The sequence below is a fragment of the Merops nubicus genome, unplaced genomic scaffold (genome assembly GCF_000691845.1).
Source record: "Merops nubicus isolate BGI_N331 unplaced genomic scaffold, ASM69184v1 scaffold15297, whole genome shotgun sequence".
NCBI classification, from domain to species: domain Eukaryota; kingdom Metazoa; phylum Chordata; class Aves; order Coraciiformes; family Meropidae; genus Merops; species Merops nubicus.
Window position 1 is genome coordinate 7,861 of NW_008619734.1, and position 19,758 is coordinate 27,618.

General features: G+C 35.6%; 1 protein-coding gene across 1 annotated transcript in view; it reads left to right on the plus strand.

The window, feature by feature from the left end:
• The window catches only part of MYCBP2 (MYC binding protein 2, E3 ubiquitin protein ligase), a gene marked incomplete at both ends in the record, with an annotated part of 162,897 nt that overhangs the window by 5,328 nt on the left and 137,811 nt on the right, over window positions 1-19,758 (plus strand). Inside the window, 10 exon segments of the mRNA XM_008943913.1 lie at window positions 3,445-3,660; window positions 6,444-6,597; window positions 7,946-8,142; window positions 8,363-8,605; window positions 8,866-8,937; window positions 11,843-11,939; window positions 15,965-16,038; window positions 17,176-17,314; window positions 18,099-18,175; window positions 19,704-19,757. Of these exon segments, the coding sequence (XP_008942161.1) occupies window positions 3,445-3,660; window positions 6,444-6,597; window positions 7,946-8,142; window positions 8,363-8,605; window positions 8,866-8,937; window positions 11,843-11,939; window positions 15,965-16,038; window positions 17,176-17,314; window positions 18,099-18,175; window positions 19,704-19,757 (1,323 nt within the window).

The following is a 19,758-nucleotide window of genomic DNA, read 5'->3' on the forward strand; positions in this document are numbered from 1 at the left end:
AGTTCCCTTTCTACCCTCCAGCCAGAAACAATGTGCCTTCCCATTCACCACTTTTCTTTTGCCTTGAGACATGCTAAACATTTGTAGGCTTATACATTTAATGTCAATTCAGTTGAGTTTTTTTTCCCCTTGAATGAAATTAAATTAATAAAAAACAGTGAAAGTCATAATTATTCTTAAGTTTTAACCCGTTTTTACAACCAACAAAAATTAATGTTCGAAAAGGTGTTGATTTAGTACAGTCATAAGGCCAGTTTTTTTAAAGTGACAAAACCAGATAGTGAATTTCAGAATTTTTCTTAAGGGACTTAGGACTGCTGCTGTATTTGCAAAGTGTATAACACAATGGAGTGTAAGATACTTTTGGTTTCAAAGAATTTACAGTTCTCAGAGATAAGATATTGTGAAAGTAAAGTGGAGGTATGAACTAGGAAATGTAAACAGTGAGTTGACATTACAGCTAGTAATTAAACTCTAGTTCTGAGTGGCTTATTCTAGTGCTACACTGTTCAGATAGAGCAGGGTTTCCTGGAGAACGTGCTCTGCTAAAGTCTGAGTAGGAGATTAGTGTATGTGACTGTACTTTGTGCACTGTTGCAGAAGACTGAGACGCTAAACACAAAGATAGACTGCTTAAAGTGTTTACTGATTAAAAGCTAGGCATTAGGTAAGGGACTTTTTAATAGTTGCAAAGTATTGAGCCTAAGGAGTTTATTTCTGAAAATTAGTCAGCTTATTATTAATAGGCAAAAAAACATACATGGATATTTTACCTAGCACTGTAATATCTAAAATTATCTGTGCTGGTTAAATAATTTGGGCAGCCTATTTCAAAAGAGGCTACATGAGCTACAGAACTTAGGCTGTTCTGGAACAAAGACTAAGCTGAACTCCTGACAAGAAAGAACTGAAATGTAAACTGTTCACAGAAGTCATAACTGCAATACGTGATACTAGTTAGTTAAGTGAACTTTAGATATATTTCAGAGGATCCAGATATTCTTTCTTTCTTTCCTGTAGCTGTCAGTCAACTAGGAAATGCATAGTAAACTTCTGAAATAATACTTTTAACCTGTGCAGGTCAACAGAGTTAGCTTTAAAGCTGAAAGCTGATACTCTGTGTTTGCCTTACAGCAGCTGCAAAAACTCGTGAGCTATGTGTTTGGGTATTTGACATACAGAAGAGTCATATGTTATAACCGTTTGTTTTTCCGGTGCCAAACACATTTCAAAGTATGTAGTAGCTCATTATCATTGGTATCAACCCAAATCTATCTTGATGCAATTTGATACTGGAATAACACATGAGGTTGTATCGAGTTCTTGCATTGATTGATGTGGATTTTTAACAGCAACTTCATTATTTCAAAGATACTCATGTTGAACAACAACTAAACTTACACTTTCAATCCCTGTTGGCAGAGTTCTGTTGTGCTAAAAAAAAAAAAGGGGGGAAACCAACAAACTTTCTGTACGTATGTAGGGACATGTTTTCACGCTTTTTTTTAATTATCTTTTTATCTACCTATAAAAGCAGTTTATTATAACTGTTAACACTGACACAGGTAAGAAAATGAACAGACTGTCTCTGTTGGATAAAATAGGCTACAGAGTAAACCAGTGCAATTTATTGTTTCAGTTTGCAGCAGTTTTGTAGTTCCTATGGAAGGGGAAAGATATGCAAATTTGTACTATACAGTTAGAATAATACTAAAGTTAAAACTAAAGAAGTATGTAAACTATGACATATTTTGAGGTTATTTTACATTTTTTAAGCTCTGTAACATTTTGTTAAATGCTCTAGTTTAGAAGCCTGTGTAATTTGTGGTAATAAAAAAAAAGTGCAGATAAAAATGTGTTGTGAACCATTGCTGTGTTTTCATATACAAAGTTGTGGCTACCATATTGTAGAAAAATAAATTGCCCCATTGAAATGTTTAGTTCACTGGTTCTCAGACTTCTTTTCCCCTCTTCTCTGATGGTTTAATGTCCTCTTTCCCATCACTGTTCTCACAGATGTATGAGTATTTCTACTCTGATCTGTTCCAAATCACTGTAGTATAATTCACTGCATACTCTTTTGCCAAATGAACGTGGTCATTTACAACACGTAGTCCCCTTAAATATGAAGAAAGGAGAAAACAAAAAATGTCCACCCTCATCATGCCCAAAGAAACAAGAAATAAACTAAAATAAGACAGTGAAGTTAGTCATGATGGTGGCTTGGTCTAGCCTAACGCTCCTCCAAATTTTGCCTTGCGTTTTCGAGCAAACCCTGACAGATTCTGATCTGTTTTGGCAGAGGACTTTGGAGCCCTGGTGGCTCGGTGGTTGGACTTGATGATCTTGGAGGTCCCTTCCAACCTAAATGATTCTATGATTCTATGAAATTTTTTCTGCAGTCTTAACCTAGACCTTACCTCCTTATGTAGTCTTTGTGCCCTCTGTCTGCACCAAGGTATTCCAGGGAATTGCTTCCTTCCACAGGCCTTGAAGTTCAGTTTTTCAGAGCCTGTGCTCAAACCAGCCTCCTCTTTGGAAGTACACATCAGAGAGACAGTCTTAACTGTGCCTGGGAGTGGTGGTGGTTGTGGGATTTTGTTTGTTTATTTTTTAAGTCTGTCATTCTTCCTGTCTGTCTTACTGGTACAGAAAGTGAGAGCATGCGGCAGAATTGAAAAGATATTTTTTTAAAACAAAATTTTAAAAAATACTTTTCCAAGTCTAACGACAGCCTTATAAAGGTTCATGTTGTGTCTTGGCGGTGGCAGGGTAGTGGTAGGGTAAGGGCTGCATGGGCATCAGTTTCCCAACTCTTACTTTGTATCTCAAGGCTTCTGAAAACAGCATGGTGTCCTGTTATTTCATAGGCCTTGATAGACTTTTTTTTTTTTAAACAGAAATTCAGTGGTTTGTACGTTCAGTTTTCATTATCCACAAAATTACTATCCACAGCATCCTGTCAGGGGATTTTTGGAACTTGCCGTCTGTTCTCATTTAATGACAGAACAACTAATGGTATTTTTAATAGACTTTTAGTTTATATTCTTTACCAATAGAGTAAAATTAACAACTGGAATAACAATGCATTTTGAAATTCAACAAAATAATTAAAACCAAACCAACTAACCCCTGTTAAGAAGATAAATCCTGAATTCTGCTAGTCTTTTGACTGTGGCACAGGTTTAGACCATTCTATATCCTAGGCCACTTTATTTCCTATTCCAGTGTCCTCAGCAAGCTACAAGAGGTAGAGAATAAAGCCAGACAGAATGTATTGAAATATCTTCCTCTTCCCTGCCTGAAATGTAATTGGTACTTCAACAGGAAAGTTCAGTCTCCTGTCAGAATCATTTGCTTGTCCAAAATTGAGACTGTTGAGATTACTTGTGTTTAACAAAGCTTGAAACTTGGGATAAACTTAAAACTAATCTTGTTTTTCAGACTGAAAACCTAGAGAGTACGATAACCATACCAGATATCAGACTACATAGCAACCCTTCAGCTTTTAATGTTTACTGCAACGTCCGCCACTGTGTGCTGGAGTGGCAGAAAAAGGAGGCATCGGTATCTTTGGCTTCAAAGAACAGCGTGCAGAGTGGGGACTCGGACAGCGATGAAGAGGAGGAATCCAAAGAGCCACCCATTAAACTTCCAAAGGCAAGTAACTGGTTCCTACTTGAAGTGTGCCATGTGTGTGATCTGTAGGCAGTGTGTTCTTTGTGGGAGGGAATAAAGAGCGTTATAAACTAGCTACTCAGAAAATGGCTATAGCTTTATTTGTACTCCATCTACTCCATAATCATCTGATTTGATGAATTAAGATGATCCATGTACCTGCACAATAATTGATTTTAAAGCAAATTGTCAGGTTAATATTCAACTTGCGTTGCTTTATAAGTAAGGGTACTTGAAAACACCTTACAACCTCAAAAGCCTGCAGAAAATAAGGAAGCTCTCACCTCTGTGAGATGCTACTAGCTGTTAATGATACAGGGTGCTTTCCCTTGCTTTACCCCCCCAAAAATAAATCTTACTGCTATTCAGATTCAATTGGTGCAGTGTTTTTAAAGGTTATTTGACAGATATATGTGTAATTGCAGTAACTATCAATTATTCATACTATCTTAGGTTTTTAATCTTTCCTTTTCATGGCATTTGTGCTTTTTGGCACTGATAACTATAGATAGTTAGTGTCCAAAATCTTAATATTACTATAGTTCAACAATTAGGGCAGGATTTTTACTTTTTAGTATTTCAATGTTTATAGTAGGATTAATGGTGGAAAGTCAGAAATAATCTATATAGGAGCTACTGATTTTTTTCTTATTTATGGTTCTTATTCACTTATTTTGTACTATGTAATTTCTGTGCATTTTGTTCATTGCTAGCTTATTAATGCTATGAATCCTGTTTCAGTGTGTTATTCTTCTGAGTCTAAAAAGCTTATTGAGTGTATTGTTTGTTTATATTTGCTCTAAAAACATTACAGATGTTGAATTTAAAAGGTTGTTGCAGCAGTGGTGACTTAGTATGTTCTAGTTGCCTAGAAAATTAGAATTTCATAGATGGTTGTATTTAGGTAGTATTATCTGAAGGGCAAAACTGGTGCTTTGGGAAATAGCGGTAGAGACTTGCAGAGGAACATAACCAAGTCAGGGAACTGCAACTTGGTAACTGAAATTTCATGGTTGGTAGCCACAAAATAACATGCATTCAGTAGAAATAACATTAACATTGTTTATGAACTGTGGCTGACTCCTTGTGGATTATATTAAATGAATCAGCAAATGCTTGTAGAATCTTAATTTGAAATTGTAAGTAAAAGGCAACATAGCTATTAGCATTTATAAAGAACAGAATGGAGTTTTAGAGGCTTATTGAAATGAGAAAGAGGTTCCAAGAAAGGTAAGCTTTATTAGTGATGCGGACAGAATACTTGCATGTGGAAACTAAAACATTGGTACTATTAAAGGTGTTGAGGAGTTTACCAAAAAGAGACTTGGAAAATGGTGCCGTTTTTAAGAGATGGCAGCTTACAGAAAATGATAGGGAAACTGTAGGTAGGGAGCTTTAATTTTCCTTTCTCAAAACAGAGGGTCAGTGATATTTTGTTACCCTTAATACAATAAATTTAAAATGAATGAAAAACAGTATGCTTTTAGTAAAGAATCTACAAAACGTCAAAGAATTCAAGAACTTTTACTGATTCAGCAGTGGCTTAGATGCTTGGCACAGCCTCAGTATTTTTAGTTACTGTATAGCAAATATTGGATTGTTTAGGTCACTCGTAAGTTAAGACACTTTTTACTACTCCACCTGCATTTCTACATATGAAAAAGGCATCCACTTGGAGCTGTCTCACAGGTAGTAAAAACTCTAGAGGCCAACTCTTTACGTGCCTTTTTATACTGGATACAGGTGTCTGTCTCATGCTTTGAGTATAGTATGATCTGGTTCTCATGCATAATGAATAATTCTGGGTAGCACTTTTGTTCAACAGAGATTTTAGTAACTTTCTTCTTTGTGAGGTTTACAGTATTTATTTGCTGGACCCATATCTTAAAGTAACTGTTTATTAAAAAGAATTCTGATGTATTTTCAGTTTGACAGTGAGTCATATTAAAAAAAATGTAGCCAAGATTTGTGCTTTTTCAGATTCTCCAGAGTTAAACTGGTGAAGTTAGTCCTTGGTGTGTACTTGGTTTTTTCCACGAAAGTTCTTTGTTTAATTGAGAACAAGTTGAAAACATTCTATTTTTTTTATGCAGCTTAGGTTGATTTAAGGTGTTTTATTAAAGTATCTTCTTTTTATCTTAAATGTGAGAAATTCAGATTTGCTAGAGCTTTTTTTAGAATACACTTTGGAATTAAAAGTTGTCCGATGCAATTTCTGTAGTAAAATTGAGAATGATTGTTTTTAACGATTTTGAAGAGACACAGAGACACAATTTGCTAGCCTTCAGATACTGGAACAAGAAAGTTTTTATTTTGGTTGTGTTCGGACAGTTTAGTAACTCGTTTTGCTAACTTTAAAATGTTTTGGAAGTACAAGAAATATTTGCCTTTACCTGACTTATCTAGTACCTTAGCTAATGATGGGGAATTCTCTCTACTTGAAATGGAGCAATTCTGCTGATTTGATTTGTAATTAAGAGTTAAAAAGAGGCGCTTCCTCCCACCAATATTAACCCTAACACTGGGGTATGGATGATCCACAAAAGCCCTCTACTGAAAGGAACAAATGCTAGATTAAAATAAAGTAGAATTAACTGACTTAAATATTCTTTGTTCCTACAGTGGCATACATGATTCTCTTCTGAATTACCATTGTATTCTGCTTTTTTGTTGAATAACTGTCTCGTTCTGTGAACATAAGGATATAACTTTACTGAAGATCTAAAAATATTAACAGATATTCTGAAATATCTGTACTTCTTTAGATCATTGAAGTTGGATTATGTGAAGTCTTTGAACTGATAAAGGAGACAAGATTTTCTCATCCATCCTTGTGTCTCAGGAGCCTGCAAGCCCTTCTTAATGTACTCCAAGGCCAGCAACCAGAAGGCCTGCAGTCAGAGCCTCCGGAAGTCCTAGGTAAATAGCTCATCTGGTACTGTATTTATATTAAATACATATGTTACTGCGTTTAGACAGAAGAGAAAATGGTTTCTAGCAACTATTTATGAGATAGTAATGTGCTTTTTCTCAATTGACTGCCTTTATTCTGGAGTGTAACCTCCTGATGGTGTATGTAACCATTAGTTTCTCAGCATTAATCTTTTGTAGAGCAGGAAAATGTAAGTGGGGTGGGTGTGTCTATATATATCTCAAAAAGTCTTATTTGTTGCTGTGTAATGCAGAGTTTCACTGAAACATAGTAAACCTTACAAATTGTGATTCATTTGTCTGGCTGAAGTTCTATAATGCATGGTCTTACTGGGAAGATGATGTTTCTACAGCAAACTCTTCTTGCAATCTGCTGTTATCTATAGCTTAGCTATTTAATGCTGTAATTTATATAAAGCTGCTAAACAAAGTGTCAGAACAGTTGCCTTTATTTCCTCTGGCTGTCCAAAAGTTTCCCTGAAAATTAATTTTGCTTTTTGAAAATAGAAGTTGAACTCCTGACAGCTTTGAGTGCATGACTATGTCCTTTAAGTTACCTTTTAATCTTTACTGGTGTATTAAACTGTAAGGAAGACTAGGCTGTAGCAGCTGCTGTTTTAAAAAGAAATAATAATAAAAAAAAAATCTTAAGACTTTGTTTTCCTGTGTTATGGCTCAACAGTATTCCATCTCCAAAGGCAGTATTAATTTGCTACAGAAAGCTTTTATTTTGTATTGATGCAAAGTATTTAAAAGCTACAAAGAAGGCTTTGTTTTGTTTACTACCTTAGTGATTATTTGTATATAGTATCAAAAAAAGTTGAGGTGGATTTCTGTTCACAACTTGTTACAGATGTTCAGCTGCTAAACAGTGTTTGAAAAGAGGCATATGATAAAAATGATTTTCAAGCTTTGATTTGAAATGTTCATTTCTGAGAAGTGGGATGTTCTTCAACATGGGTAATGGTCACAAAGATTAGACAAGTTTGGTCAAGACCTACACATCATCTCAGTGATGAGGTAGACTGAGTAGGCAGGTAAAGTAGCACCTTCTGGACCATTTCTTAGTAATGTTCTCCACTGTAGCAGAAGGACTTAGTTTTTCTTGTTCTCCAGCCCTTGCGATCATCAAAACTCAAGTGTTTTCTGGCTGAAAAAGAATGAAAACTTACGTATGTTTTATGACTATTTAAATGGGATTCTTTCATTTCTGTCTGGAGATAGGGCTAAACTTAATGGCTAAGGAAGCATGGATTTTGAAGTTTAATTTCCCATTGACTGGCAAATTGCTATGATTTTGTGACTTGTCTATGTAATTGCTGTGTTTTATCTGCAGAATCCCTGTTCCAGCTTCTTTTGGAGATAACTGTCCGTAGCACGGGCATGAATGACAGCACAGGACAGTCCTTGACAGCCCTTTCCTGTGCCTGCCTCTTCAGTTTGGTAGCTGCGTGGGGAGAGACGGGACGGACGTTGCAAGCAATTTCTGCTATCCTCACCAATAATGGCAGCCATGCTTGTCAGACTATTCAGGTCTTGCACTAAAACTTTTCTTTATCTGGGAATTTATGTAAATAGTGTGTACATGCGTTCTGAGAAGACCTATTTTGTAAACTCAGTTAATTTTTTTCCCTTGCTGTTTTTGAGATAAGAGTAGGTATTTCTTTGCCTCTTTTCAGATGGAGATAGAACAGAAAATAAAACATTTAAAAAACAGTCATGTTTTTCACTCACTATTTCTTTTACTGCTTAGGTGCCAACCATTTTAAACTCTCTTCAGCGGAGCGTACAGGCGGTTCTGGTGGGAAAAATCCAAATCCAGGATTGGTTCAGCAATGGGATAAAGAAGGCAGCCTTGATGCACAAATGGCCATTGAAAGAAATATCTGTAGATGAAGATGACCAGTGCCTACTTCAGAGTGATGGTTTTTTCCTTTATCTCTTATGTAAAGATGGACTTTACAAAATCGGCTCTGGATATAGTGGGACAGTGAGGGTAATGTGATTTCTTCTTGTCTAATAGTTAATATTTTAACTTTTATGATGTCCTGTTTCCATTGAGAATCTTTTGTGGCTTAAAAATCAGCTCTTTCATAGTTTGTCTAAATTTTCTGTATTAATGAAAATTTTACAGCATTTTCTTAAAATTTTTACTTCTCAATATGATTGCACACATTGTTATTTAGATGGTAAATGATTATGTGTAAAATTGTCACTCTGGTATTTGTTAAATGGTTGGAGTTTTTCTCTTTTCAGGGCCATATATACAATTCTACATCGCGCATCAAAAACAGAAAGGAAAAAAAGTCTTGGTTAGGCTATGCTCAGGTAGGTGAATACTTGGTGGGCACACCAGCCCTCATCTCTCCTGAGTAATTTAAGTAGACCTTGGCTTAGAGTAAGCTTACATGGATATTGTAGTGTTCCTTGTGGCTTTAGTTAACAAAAATCCATTTTGTTTTTGGTACTGACTTAAGTTGTGGAAGATAAGGAACGTCTGATGGTACTGGCATATAGAAAGGAGCAATGAAAGGTGTCATTCCACTGTAGAGACTTTCTCAACATACAATGGTTTAACATATAGGAATTGTACAGTCAATTGACGTGTGCTTCTTGAAGTCAATGGGTGTAAAAAAGTGCTGTTGCAGCAAAATGTGGTAAAAAAATACTTGAAATATCTATTTATGAAAATAGATTTTTAAATATTTGCGGTCAAATAAAGAAGTGATATTTTTGTTGTGGGAGGATTTAGGATGTGTAAACTATGAGTAGAAATAATTAACGTTATCAATGCAGAATTAACTGTATTTGGATATTTTGGGTTTTTTTCAAAGTTAGTTTCTGGAATATCAATCACCTTTTGTTATACCTTTGCTGTTCATTATAAAAATAGCTGGCATTTTTTTAGTATCCTATTATTACCACTGAGTATTCTCTACACAAAAAGAAGCAAACAAACAAAACTCCCAACAAAAAAACCCACAGCAAACTCAAAATTAAATGTCAGAGAACAAGAAATTTGCTTCATTTTTTAACTACTGAGAAATTTTTATTGAATATTTACTATTAACTGAGTGATCTCAGTGTCCTAGTGTGAAATTAAGTGTACTCTTTGCCATGCTCTTCGTGTGCAGTTGCTGATTACAAATATATATTCTACTACTACAGCTATTGTATATGTACCCAATCTGGTTTTGTTTAGTATTAAAACAGATCACTAAAAGTTATACTGGCACGATGCAGATGTGTGCAGATGCATTCATCCAGGAGCCTGTTTTATCAGTTTGGAAAAGAACAGGATTCATACGGTTTCACTGTATAAAGCTGCACATGCGGACATTCTGTACTTAGCTATAAATGTATTTGATGTTGTTGTTTGAGTGCTTGTACAGGTACATGCACTCACACAATGACTGTACCCAGAGGCACTGCTGGTTGGAAAAATGTCACTCTGGGGCTGTACTTGTAGAAAAATGTGCAAGCTGCACTTACTGCTAAAAGTATGTGTCCATAGAAGAGGTAAGGTGTGCTCTTGGTCTCATTTCTCTTCAGGTGCTTTGTTAAGACAGCTCAAATTCAAGGGATTTTTCTTACTTCATCATACAAGTTTTTAGACTGAAGCTTTTCTGTCTTGTCTAACGCTCTTTACTTATTTTTCCTAGTTTGTGTAGGTTTGTTTTTCCTCACTTCAGAGATTGAATTATCCAGGAAAATTCAGGTAGTTTAGATGGAAGGAAACAGGATGGTAAAATTTTTCTATTGTTATGTGATTGTAATTTGGGTCTCTGACCCTTTTGACAAATGAAGATATTGGGGGTTAAGCCACGGTGACCTCCCTGTGAGATGCATCTGTTCTTAAACGTGTAGAATCCCCATGTGAGGGGGGATCATGCTTGAAACAAATGCAGGCCATTGTCATATCTCCTGCTAGGACACTGCTGTTGTCAGAGTCATTGCTCAGTCGTTATTCTTATTGGTCTCTGCCACTCTCCTGTAGATCAATATTACTTTGCTCTTGAGAGGAGTCACCTTGAATGGATATGTTCATAAGTGCCCTTAAGTAGCCTTTTTCTTGTCCAGTGGCTGCTGTTGTAGCAGAAATGCTTTCTAAGTGTAAATTCCCCAACTGTGTTTCTGTGCTGCTCCCTCAAAATCTTTGAAGGGTTCACAGGCACTGTAGGATCAAAAACGCTAAGAGCAAAGTTGCCCTCTTGCATCTCTTATGGATCTGTGTACATGATGTAAACGTGGGGGCTTATGCAAACTATGTAGTTTAAGCTAAAGCAAAACTTACCTGTGTTCATTTAAAGATGCACTCTTAAGGCATAAACAATAAACCACAAATGTGAGTTTCAGGTAGGGAAGTCTTTTTACTGAGAAACCTTCTAAACTGGTGACTGAATCAAACCTTTAAAAACAAGTATACATATGAACAGAGAGAAGATACTATTTTGGTATACCAAGGGAGACCTCCGGATGTAGGCTGCTGACCAGAATAGGTGATTTTGGGGAGATGAAGATATTCTGCACATGGATAAACTGAAAGGAAATCAGTAGTCCTTCATATCTGCCTTCCACTAGATCTGATTAGAAGTTGGGAGGCAAGCAGTATATGAACTCACTGTATGTAACCTTGTGTCACCAAATTTGAATTTTTTTTGATTAAGAGCTAAGAAAGAATAAATGCATGGAATCTTGTTAGTGTGGGAGTCAAAGCAGTTGATAACATTTTGGAAAATTTTCTAGTTTTTAATGCACATAATAATATTCATTAATAATCACTTGTGTATATAGGGCAATAGATGTGTCTCTTTCCTGGAATTCTTGTGACTCTTTTGTTGATTTGGAAAGCAAGGACAGGAACATTGATTTTTGCTGTGGCTGTGGCTTTTAACTGTAGGCGTATATACATATGATCAGCAGAATTACTACATGTGTCTTCAAAACCTGTATACAAGCTTCAGCATGCTGATCAACATACAGAATGTACAAAGTGTGGAGGAAGAGGGTCAAATTTCTGTGTGGTGGTTGTTTTTTTTTTTTTTAATTGCAGAATTTTATTAGTGGAAAAAAGTTGATTATCAAAATGAAGCAAGTTTTATGTAAAGGGAAACAGTTCCCAAATGTTTTTTGTAAATATATAAAACAATGATTGCATTCTTTCACTTTTGACAATATCCTCTAATGTATTTAACAATATTTTAATACCTATATATGTTCTTATTCTTACCAGGGTTATTTATTATATAGAGATGCAAATAATCACAGTATGACAGCCATAAGAATAAACCCTGAAACTTTGGAACAAGATGGTACGGTTGCTTTGCCAGGTAAGAACCTCTAGATATGAGATGGCGATTATAGTTTACATGGGATGTGTTTTCAGGTGGGTAAGAGAGCAATTGAGACAGATTGTGATGTCACAAAGCGACTGCTTTTTAATGGCTGGTATGCTGCGTTAGAGCAGCTGCAGGTTTTCATTCATCTACTCCTACTATTGAAGGAATATTGCAACATTTCAGAATGTATGCACATCTTAATAAAAACCTCCAAGAGATTAATTTAGAATCCCAATTTTTATTCCTTCCTCATTTGAACTTTGTGCATTTGGCTCAAATAAGACTTTGTTTTCAGTATCTCTTAAATGCAGGTAGTTAAAAAGTACAACAAAAACCATTTAGTGTTCTTAGCACTCCCGTAATCAGTAGAGGGGCACAGGAATATCTTCAGATTGAACAACGACAGGCTTATTGTATAGATCAGGAGCAAGATTGTGTTGCATCCTGACATAAGGAAGGCACTGACTGAATCAGCAGAAAAATTTTCTAGGCTTTTTATATTTCAAACATAAACCAGTAACTTTTGAAACAAAACAAATGTAGTATCTAGTCTATGCAACTTTCTGCAAATCCTTAAAACATAGATGTCTTTTCAAGCTGCTTGTGTCTTTGTGGGGCTGTATGAGAAATCTGAGTGAGAACAAGGACCTGGCAGATTGCCTTGTGGGATTGTTTTTCCACTTTCTTCACCTCAAGGCAGCTTCTTTAACCTGTCCTTTGAGGTTCTTAATTATGCCACTGTTGGTAAACAAATCAGTGCTCTTCATGTGAGTCTTGAGAGAGGCTTGAGCACATTTAAAGCTGACACCTCTGAGCTGCTAGCTTTCTTTTGCAAATCCCAGTGACAAGCGTCATTCTACAAGGCGACTTTCTGCTTAATATAGAAGGGCACAAATGAAACAAGAGTATGCCTTCTAAACAGAAATGTTTTCATCTTTCATTGCAAAAAGTTAGTTTATCACTACGGGAATACCGTTAAGAAATCCTTCAAATGATTTTGCACAATTGCATTTCATAATCTGTTATGGTGTCAAAGTGGATGCTATATGTCCTTCTTAGCTCCTACCCTTTGTATTTCAGCCCTTGAAGTACACTGTTTAATTTTCTACACTTCTACAGGTTTATCTCAGTGTTATATTGTGAGCAGATACAGCCTTGTTCTTTTGGCTAGGACAACTTCAAAGGGGTCTACTTCTGGTTATTTCCATTTCCTATTAGAAGGAAAGAAATTAAGATGGGGGTGAGCGTATGTGACCTATCCTGAGTAAACCTGAGTAGGTAGGTGTGGAACTGCAAATAGTAGTGGCTGCCCCACTTTAAACTGAATGACCTGTGGCATGTAGTTCTAAAGAGACACACCAGGTAGAACTACAAGGCAGTAACCTTGCTAACAGCTGAATGCTGATATGACTCCCAACTATTTCTTCCTAACTGGTGTGGTGTTCAGATATGGCTCTATCCTGGAGTTGATATCTTTCAAATGCCTGGTTTGATTATAATGCATTTAAATAAGGTATTTGTATTTAATCATACAGGGATGCTTAGGAGATTAGGAGTTCATTAGGAGATGTGGTTAGAAGTTGATCCTAACTAGAAGTCACATGACCTTAGAAAATGTAGTGAACTCTGGAACATTGTCTTCTGCTTTCTCAGACAGTAGGATATACTAGCTTCTTGAAATCATAAACTTCTATTCAAAGGGCAGTCTTTCCACTCTGAAAGATGATCTAGCAAATCTGACAGTGCACCTGGAACTACCACACTGTGTGTCAGCATTCTTGTATGTCATGTCTTTGCCAAGCTTCATACACTGTCCTTGAGATGTGGATCTCTCTTCCCAGTCCAAATATCATAAAAGATATGATATTGAAGTCTATGAGATTTCCTAGATGATTGTACCTGAGTTTACAGGTTTTCATCTTGACTGTTTCTTTAACAGTAGTGCTTACTGCATACCTTAGAGAAAGACTGCTATGTTCAGCTGAAGAAGTTGAAGTTACCTGGTTTCATTGCTCTTTGAAATTACAAATGAGTATCTTGGAGCTTAGGATATTCACTTAGTCTGAAAAGTACTGCTACTGAGGGTAGCCTAGATGAGAAGTGTGCACTGTAATTACAGAGGGTGATGCTTCAAATTCATCTTCTCTTAAAGCCTCTAAGGGGGCTGTGATTAGCAGATCTCTGCAGTTATATCCTTTAAGGAATACACAAGCACTTTATTTTGTAGTCATCTCCAGACACAAACCTTGGATATCTTTGTCCTCATAGTAGTTTCCAAAATCAGATTAAATAAAACTACAATTGATTACTCTTAACACCTCACATTTTCTACTCTTGATATAAATTTGATATTTAATGCCAGGCCTGGATGTTAGCTAACTGAGTGCTAATTTCTAGGAAGTCTTCTGAAGAACATGTAATAAAAAACAAAAGTATTCCTGTTCCAGGTTTTTTCTGTGGACATACCTACCAAACGTGTAAACAGTACATGAAAAAGTTTACTGGGAGGCTCACCTCTTCTTGAAATGATTCAGAAATAGATCAAACAGTGTAATATAGACCCACTGATGGTCCGAATATCCTGTTTCCTTGACTGTTATGCTTATGTGAGCATGTAGTTTTCAGCCATTCAAGGAATCTTTTTCTTACCAGCTTCTTACAGCCTTTCAGAAATGTCATTCAGGTTGTGTTTGGAATTTTTCCTCAAGTTATTGACAACATTTTTGCTTTATCACTAGTATCACTTTGCAGTATAGAGAACTAGCAACATGAACTGACTTTGGACATTGAATCTGATTTTTTTTGCAAGAGCAGTATTTCAAATTTCAGTGTATTTTCTGTTCTCCGTCCTACTTGCTGCTTACCCTGCTTGTGATTCATACCTATAAGGACTCAAAGGGGGAGGTTGTCTGCTTTGTCTGTTACATCAGGATGTGAGAATTAAAAGAAGGCTGCCTAATGCATATTCTGTTCCTGGTAAAATAGTGTATTGGACTGGGCAGTATAGCAGGAAAAAGTAAATCAGTTTCTGGGTTTGTGAATAGTATGGTGTTTTTTCAGCTGTATTATTTTTAATAAAATACTCCAGCTAGTTAGCAAAAAAAAGCCAACTTGCTGATTGTCCTGGAAGGATATTGTGTGCTTCATCTAGAATTGAATTTGTTAGATAAAATGACTAATTCTGGGTCTTTGTTCAGGTTATAAAGCAGATTTTTAGAGTGTAAAGTAGCTGTCCTGAAGTGGTTTTGGAAGATGCTTCCTTCCTGTGTACAATCAATGAAACAAGCAACTTACAAGCCATGTGATGTAAATCTCTTTGTTAGTAGCTGCATCAGCAGAGCTGGAATGGAAGAAGAGATGGTGCAGGAATGTACTTTTAAACTTGTAGAGAGAGTAGTCTTTTTCCTTTTTTCTCATAATGTGGACAGAATTCTTGCCCTAGTTTTTTTTGTTACTTGGAAATAGCTGACTTGTTTTTAATAAATGTTTGATTCATTTAAATGTATGCTTTATAGTTTAAAAAAAAAAAAGTTAATAGCTTGGCAAAACTTATAAACAGTGGAAAAATGAGATGAATAGTGGAAAGTTAGATTCTGTTTCATTTCTTTCTGTAGGTTTTATATTCTGCCCTGAGGAAACTTTTCTTTAAAGATAATGACCCTTATTTAAAAAAAGAAAAAGGGACTTTGGGAAAGAGAAAAACTAACTCCCAGAAAATTAGAATTTATATGCATTTCAATAGCTCAGAATATGCCTCACAGGTGCATTCTAAATGCTTTTGTAGTTAAATATTGGGGTAACCCCTTAAATTTCACACAATTAAAAGAAGTGTATTGTGCGTTTGGTGAGGGGGGGGGATCCTAGCATAAAATACTGTGTTATGAGAACATTATGATCTGTCTTGAGACAAACTAGAACTCTCATAGTCTGTAATGAGAATGAACTAGAGGCAGAAAACAGGGTGTGTATATACGTTGATATAAACTGATGCTGAGCACTTCATCTTTCTCTCACAGACTGTCATACTGAAGGGCAGAATATCCTTTTCACTGATGGAGAATATATCAATCAAATAGCAGCATCTAGAGATGTAAGTGTTATATATGGGTAAACTGTTCTCTCAACAGAATTGTTCTATTGTCTTCCAATACTTACAGCTTCAGTTTTACTTAATGTATTATTTTTCCTTCACTAATACAACTAAGGAAGAAATCCATGTAACTGAAGAGAAACTGCCATATAAAGCAATATTTTGGTATTTATCCACACAATTCTGATTTGTGATGGATTCTTCAGACTTTTTTTTAGATAAGTTTTAAGGAAAACTTACTTGATCTTTCAGAGAAGGAAAAAAAAAAAACCTTATATGTGGAATAATGTCTTTTTAACATGTTATTCTACAGGGTCTCTGAGATAAGTTCTTAGAGAAGATTTACAGGTTGTTTTTGTTTTGTTTTGTTTTTTTCTAACTTAATTTCCTGTAATTACTTTGGTACTTGTTGGGGAATTTCAGCCAGAATTAATAGAGGAGATATGAAAGATAATACATTCCAGTAGATTTTTATTTGAAAAATTGCCTTTTGGGCCAAAGCTGTGGAAATCCAAGTAAGTGCTTCTTCTAGGGGCAAAACAGTTCTAGCTGTTCTGTGTTTTGTTCAGCATGACTGGTGACTGTCTTCTGAGAGTGAGCAAGCTCTAAAACAGGCATAGGGGTGGGGTGAGAGAGGGGTGACAAGAGATGTCAGATGTGCAACTATAAGAAAAACAGAATTAATCCAGTTCCCTGATAATGGAACAGCATTTTTTTTTTTTTTTAACACGACCTGATGGGGATACTTCACATGCGCTCGCAAACAGAAACCTGTTTTAGCTACTCTCTAAGCAGTCACTCTTAAACTACGTGCAGAATTTTGAGTGCTAAATGGGTCCTTAAAGACAGATGTAAATAGTTACAAAAGTAAGATTTATCTAGTGACAGAATTAATTATTTTTATAGCAATTCATTATTTTCATTGTGTTTTCATAGAATTCAGTATATGTTTAAGTTCTGTCTGTCAGAAGCTTGTCTTCAGCTCATCCTGTTTGGCACATTCTTCTTTTCTCCTCTATAATAAATGTACTCTGAAATAGTATTATACTGATACACGTAGGCCATGAAAAGTAAATTAATGCATTTATTATACAGTTTAAAGTAGGTTTGGTTTGTGTCTTTCTTTTTTAATTGCAGGATGGCTTCGTAGTGCGAATATTTGCAACAAGTACTGAGCCAGTGCTGCAACAAGAGCTGCAGCTTAAGCTTGCAAGAAAATGTTTACATGCCTGTGGCATCTCACTGTTTGATCTGGAGAAAGACTTGCACATAATCAGTAAGTCCTCTTCTTTGAAGGCTAATAGCAAGCCTAGTAATTAAAAAAATAAATCTGAAATGCCATATTTCCCTTTGTTTCCCTTTATTATCTGCAGGAAGGTATAGCTCTGCTATAAACACGTGGAGAAGTATAAGGGTTTTGAAACTGTTCAACCATTATTTGACTCATAATAATCCATAGACTCATTTTGAACCACCTTTCTGTCTATAGCACTATCAACAGTTTTCCAATGTTTTCCTCAAATTATATAATAAATATATAATTGTTTGAAGCTTGAACTTCATAATAGTACTCATATAACATGTAGTTAAGTTATAGAGTTTGCTATGGGTTAAAATCAACTAAAGTTAAAGGATTTCTGGCTGGATGAATGGAAAATAAACATATTAAAAGATACTAGACATGCAGAAGCCACCTTTGCATCAGAATGTGGGATACAAAACCATTGTTGTCTGTGAAGGTATTTTGAAGAAATCTCACTTGGCCTTTGCATTGTGTGTTTTGCTCTGTTAGATGTCTGCTTTCGACACTAGCAGAACAAAAGCATATTTGACTACATGGACCTTTTCTCTGACTGAATGCAGTTGCTTTTACTGTAAGTGCTTTTTTCCTCTTTGAAAACTCTGCCAGGTCTAGCATGGTAAGCCGCCTTGCAGCAGCAAAACTTTGCTTCACTTGTAACTTTCTTAAAAACCTCTGTTACAACAAACTCTCCCTGGCAGAGTTAGGTCCATAAACTGGTCTGTGAAACTGTCTGGTTAATGCAATCTTACTTGTACAGGTACAGGGTTTGATGAGGAATCAGCTGTCCTGGGTGCTGGAAGGGAGTTTGCACTAATGAAAACTGCCAGTGGAAAGGTACTGAAAATGTTCTGTAGCAAATAGCAGATTACATCTGTCTAGTTCTGCGTGTTGTTTTTTTTAAATTTAATTATTCTTTTCCATGGTTCCTTCTTTTTGCCTTTTTAGTGTGTTATAATTCATTTATATCCCTGCATTTCAATACCTTTTCAGAGCCCACTTTAAAGGGAAGAATGCAGATGATTATTTGAAAACATAAACAAGTGGTGTTTGAACCATTGAGAAATCTATGGCTTGTGTTTACAGCAGTTTCTACAGTCCATCTTACGTAGAGATACTGTGAGGGCTTTGTTTTACATTTGGGGGACAAAAATACCTTTTGTCTACATATGCTGTATTACCACATTTACAAAATTTTTACCTTATAACTTTCCATAAACAATCTGACATAGTCATTGATTTAAATCCCAGACTCATTTTTCAGAGAATTATTGGCTTCCCCTCTGCAAAGTTTTCTAAGGGGGTGTTTTTTTTTTTTTCTATGCAAAGATTTCTTTAAACCTGTTATTAATGCTCTGATGTGTTAGTTCTGCTCAGTGGAGATGGTTTTTCAGAGGCATTTGAATATTCATTGAAAATTAGAACTAATTTATCTTACTTTCACTATGACTTCTTAAATCATTGACTTTGTATTTTGGTTTGGGAAACTAATGTTATTTTACTTGTATAAGCATAGTTATTGTCTTCCTATGTTCAGAATTTACTGAAATGAAGGCCTTGCTCTCCTGCAATCAAAACAGTGAAATTGGTGAAAATGTTCATAAATAAACTTTATTTTTTCCTCATAAAATTTAACAGCATGAAATTTGATCAAGCAGAACTCGAGATATTCAAGGAGGCAGATTAATTTGATTTTCAGACTACCATGTCTCTTTAGTATAAAATTAACAAATTTCCTAGCTTTGTACTCTGAAGTTTTGTTTAGGTATGAAATGCACTTTATAAGTGATGCCCACATAGGTGAACACACCCGTTTTATCCTAGTGTTGAGTAACATCATTCTAGAGGGAACGTTTTAGTCCATATCAGTAGTTTTGTGTGTGTTCATGTGAAATACTTTATTCTGTCTTACTGTTTATGTACTCAGTGGCAGCTATGCATTTACTGAAAACAAATATTAAATATCTGTTGAAGCATATGAAAATTCGCAGTAATTTGTAATTTTTTATAACACCATCTTGGTTTTGCGCAGACCAGACGTCTCTCTTAAGTGTTTTAAATGCTTGGTTTCCTCTGAGTAGTTTCTTCTGAACAGTTTGTTCTCGTGTGTTCAACTCATCTGGCCAAACAATTATATATAAATACAAACTCTGTGGCACAGTAGAAAGCACATCTCTAAACAAGCAGAATCTAATCAGAATGTTTCAGATGTTCAGTCAAAATTCATGGGTTTAGAACAGAAATATTGAAATGGTGTAAACAATGTCAGGAAAAGTTCTGTGTAGTTTGAAATAACAGGTTTTAATAATTAATAAAGTTTAAAGTGTTGTGTCATAACTGAAAATTATAAACTGTTTTCTCCTAGATTTATTATACTGGTAAATATCAGAGCCTTGGAATCAAACAAGGTGGTCCTTCAG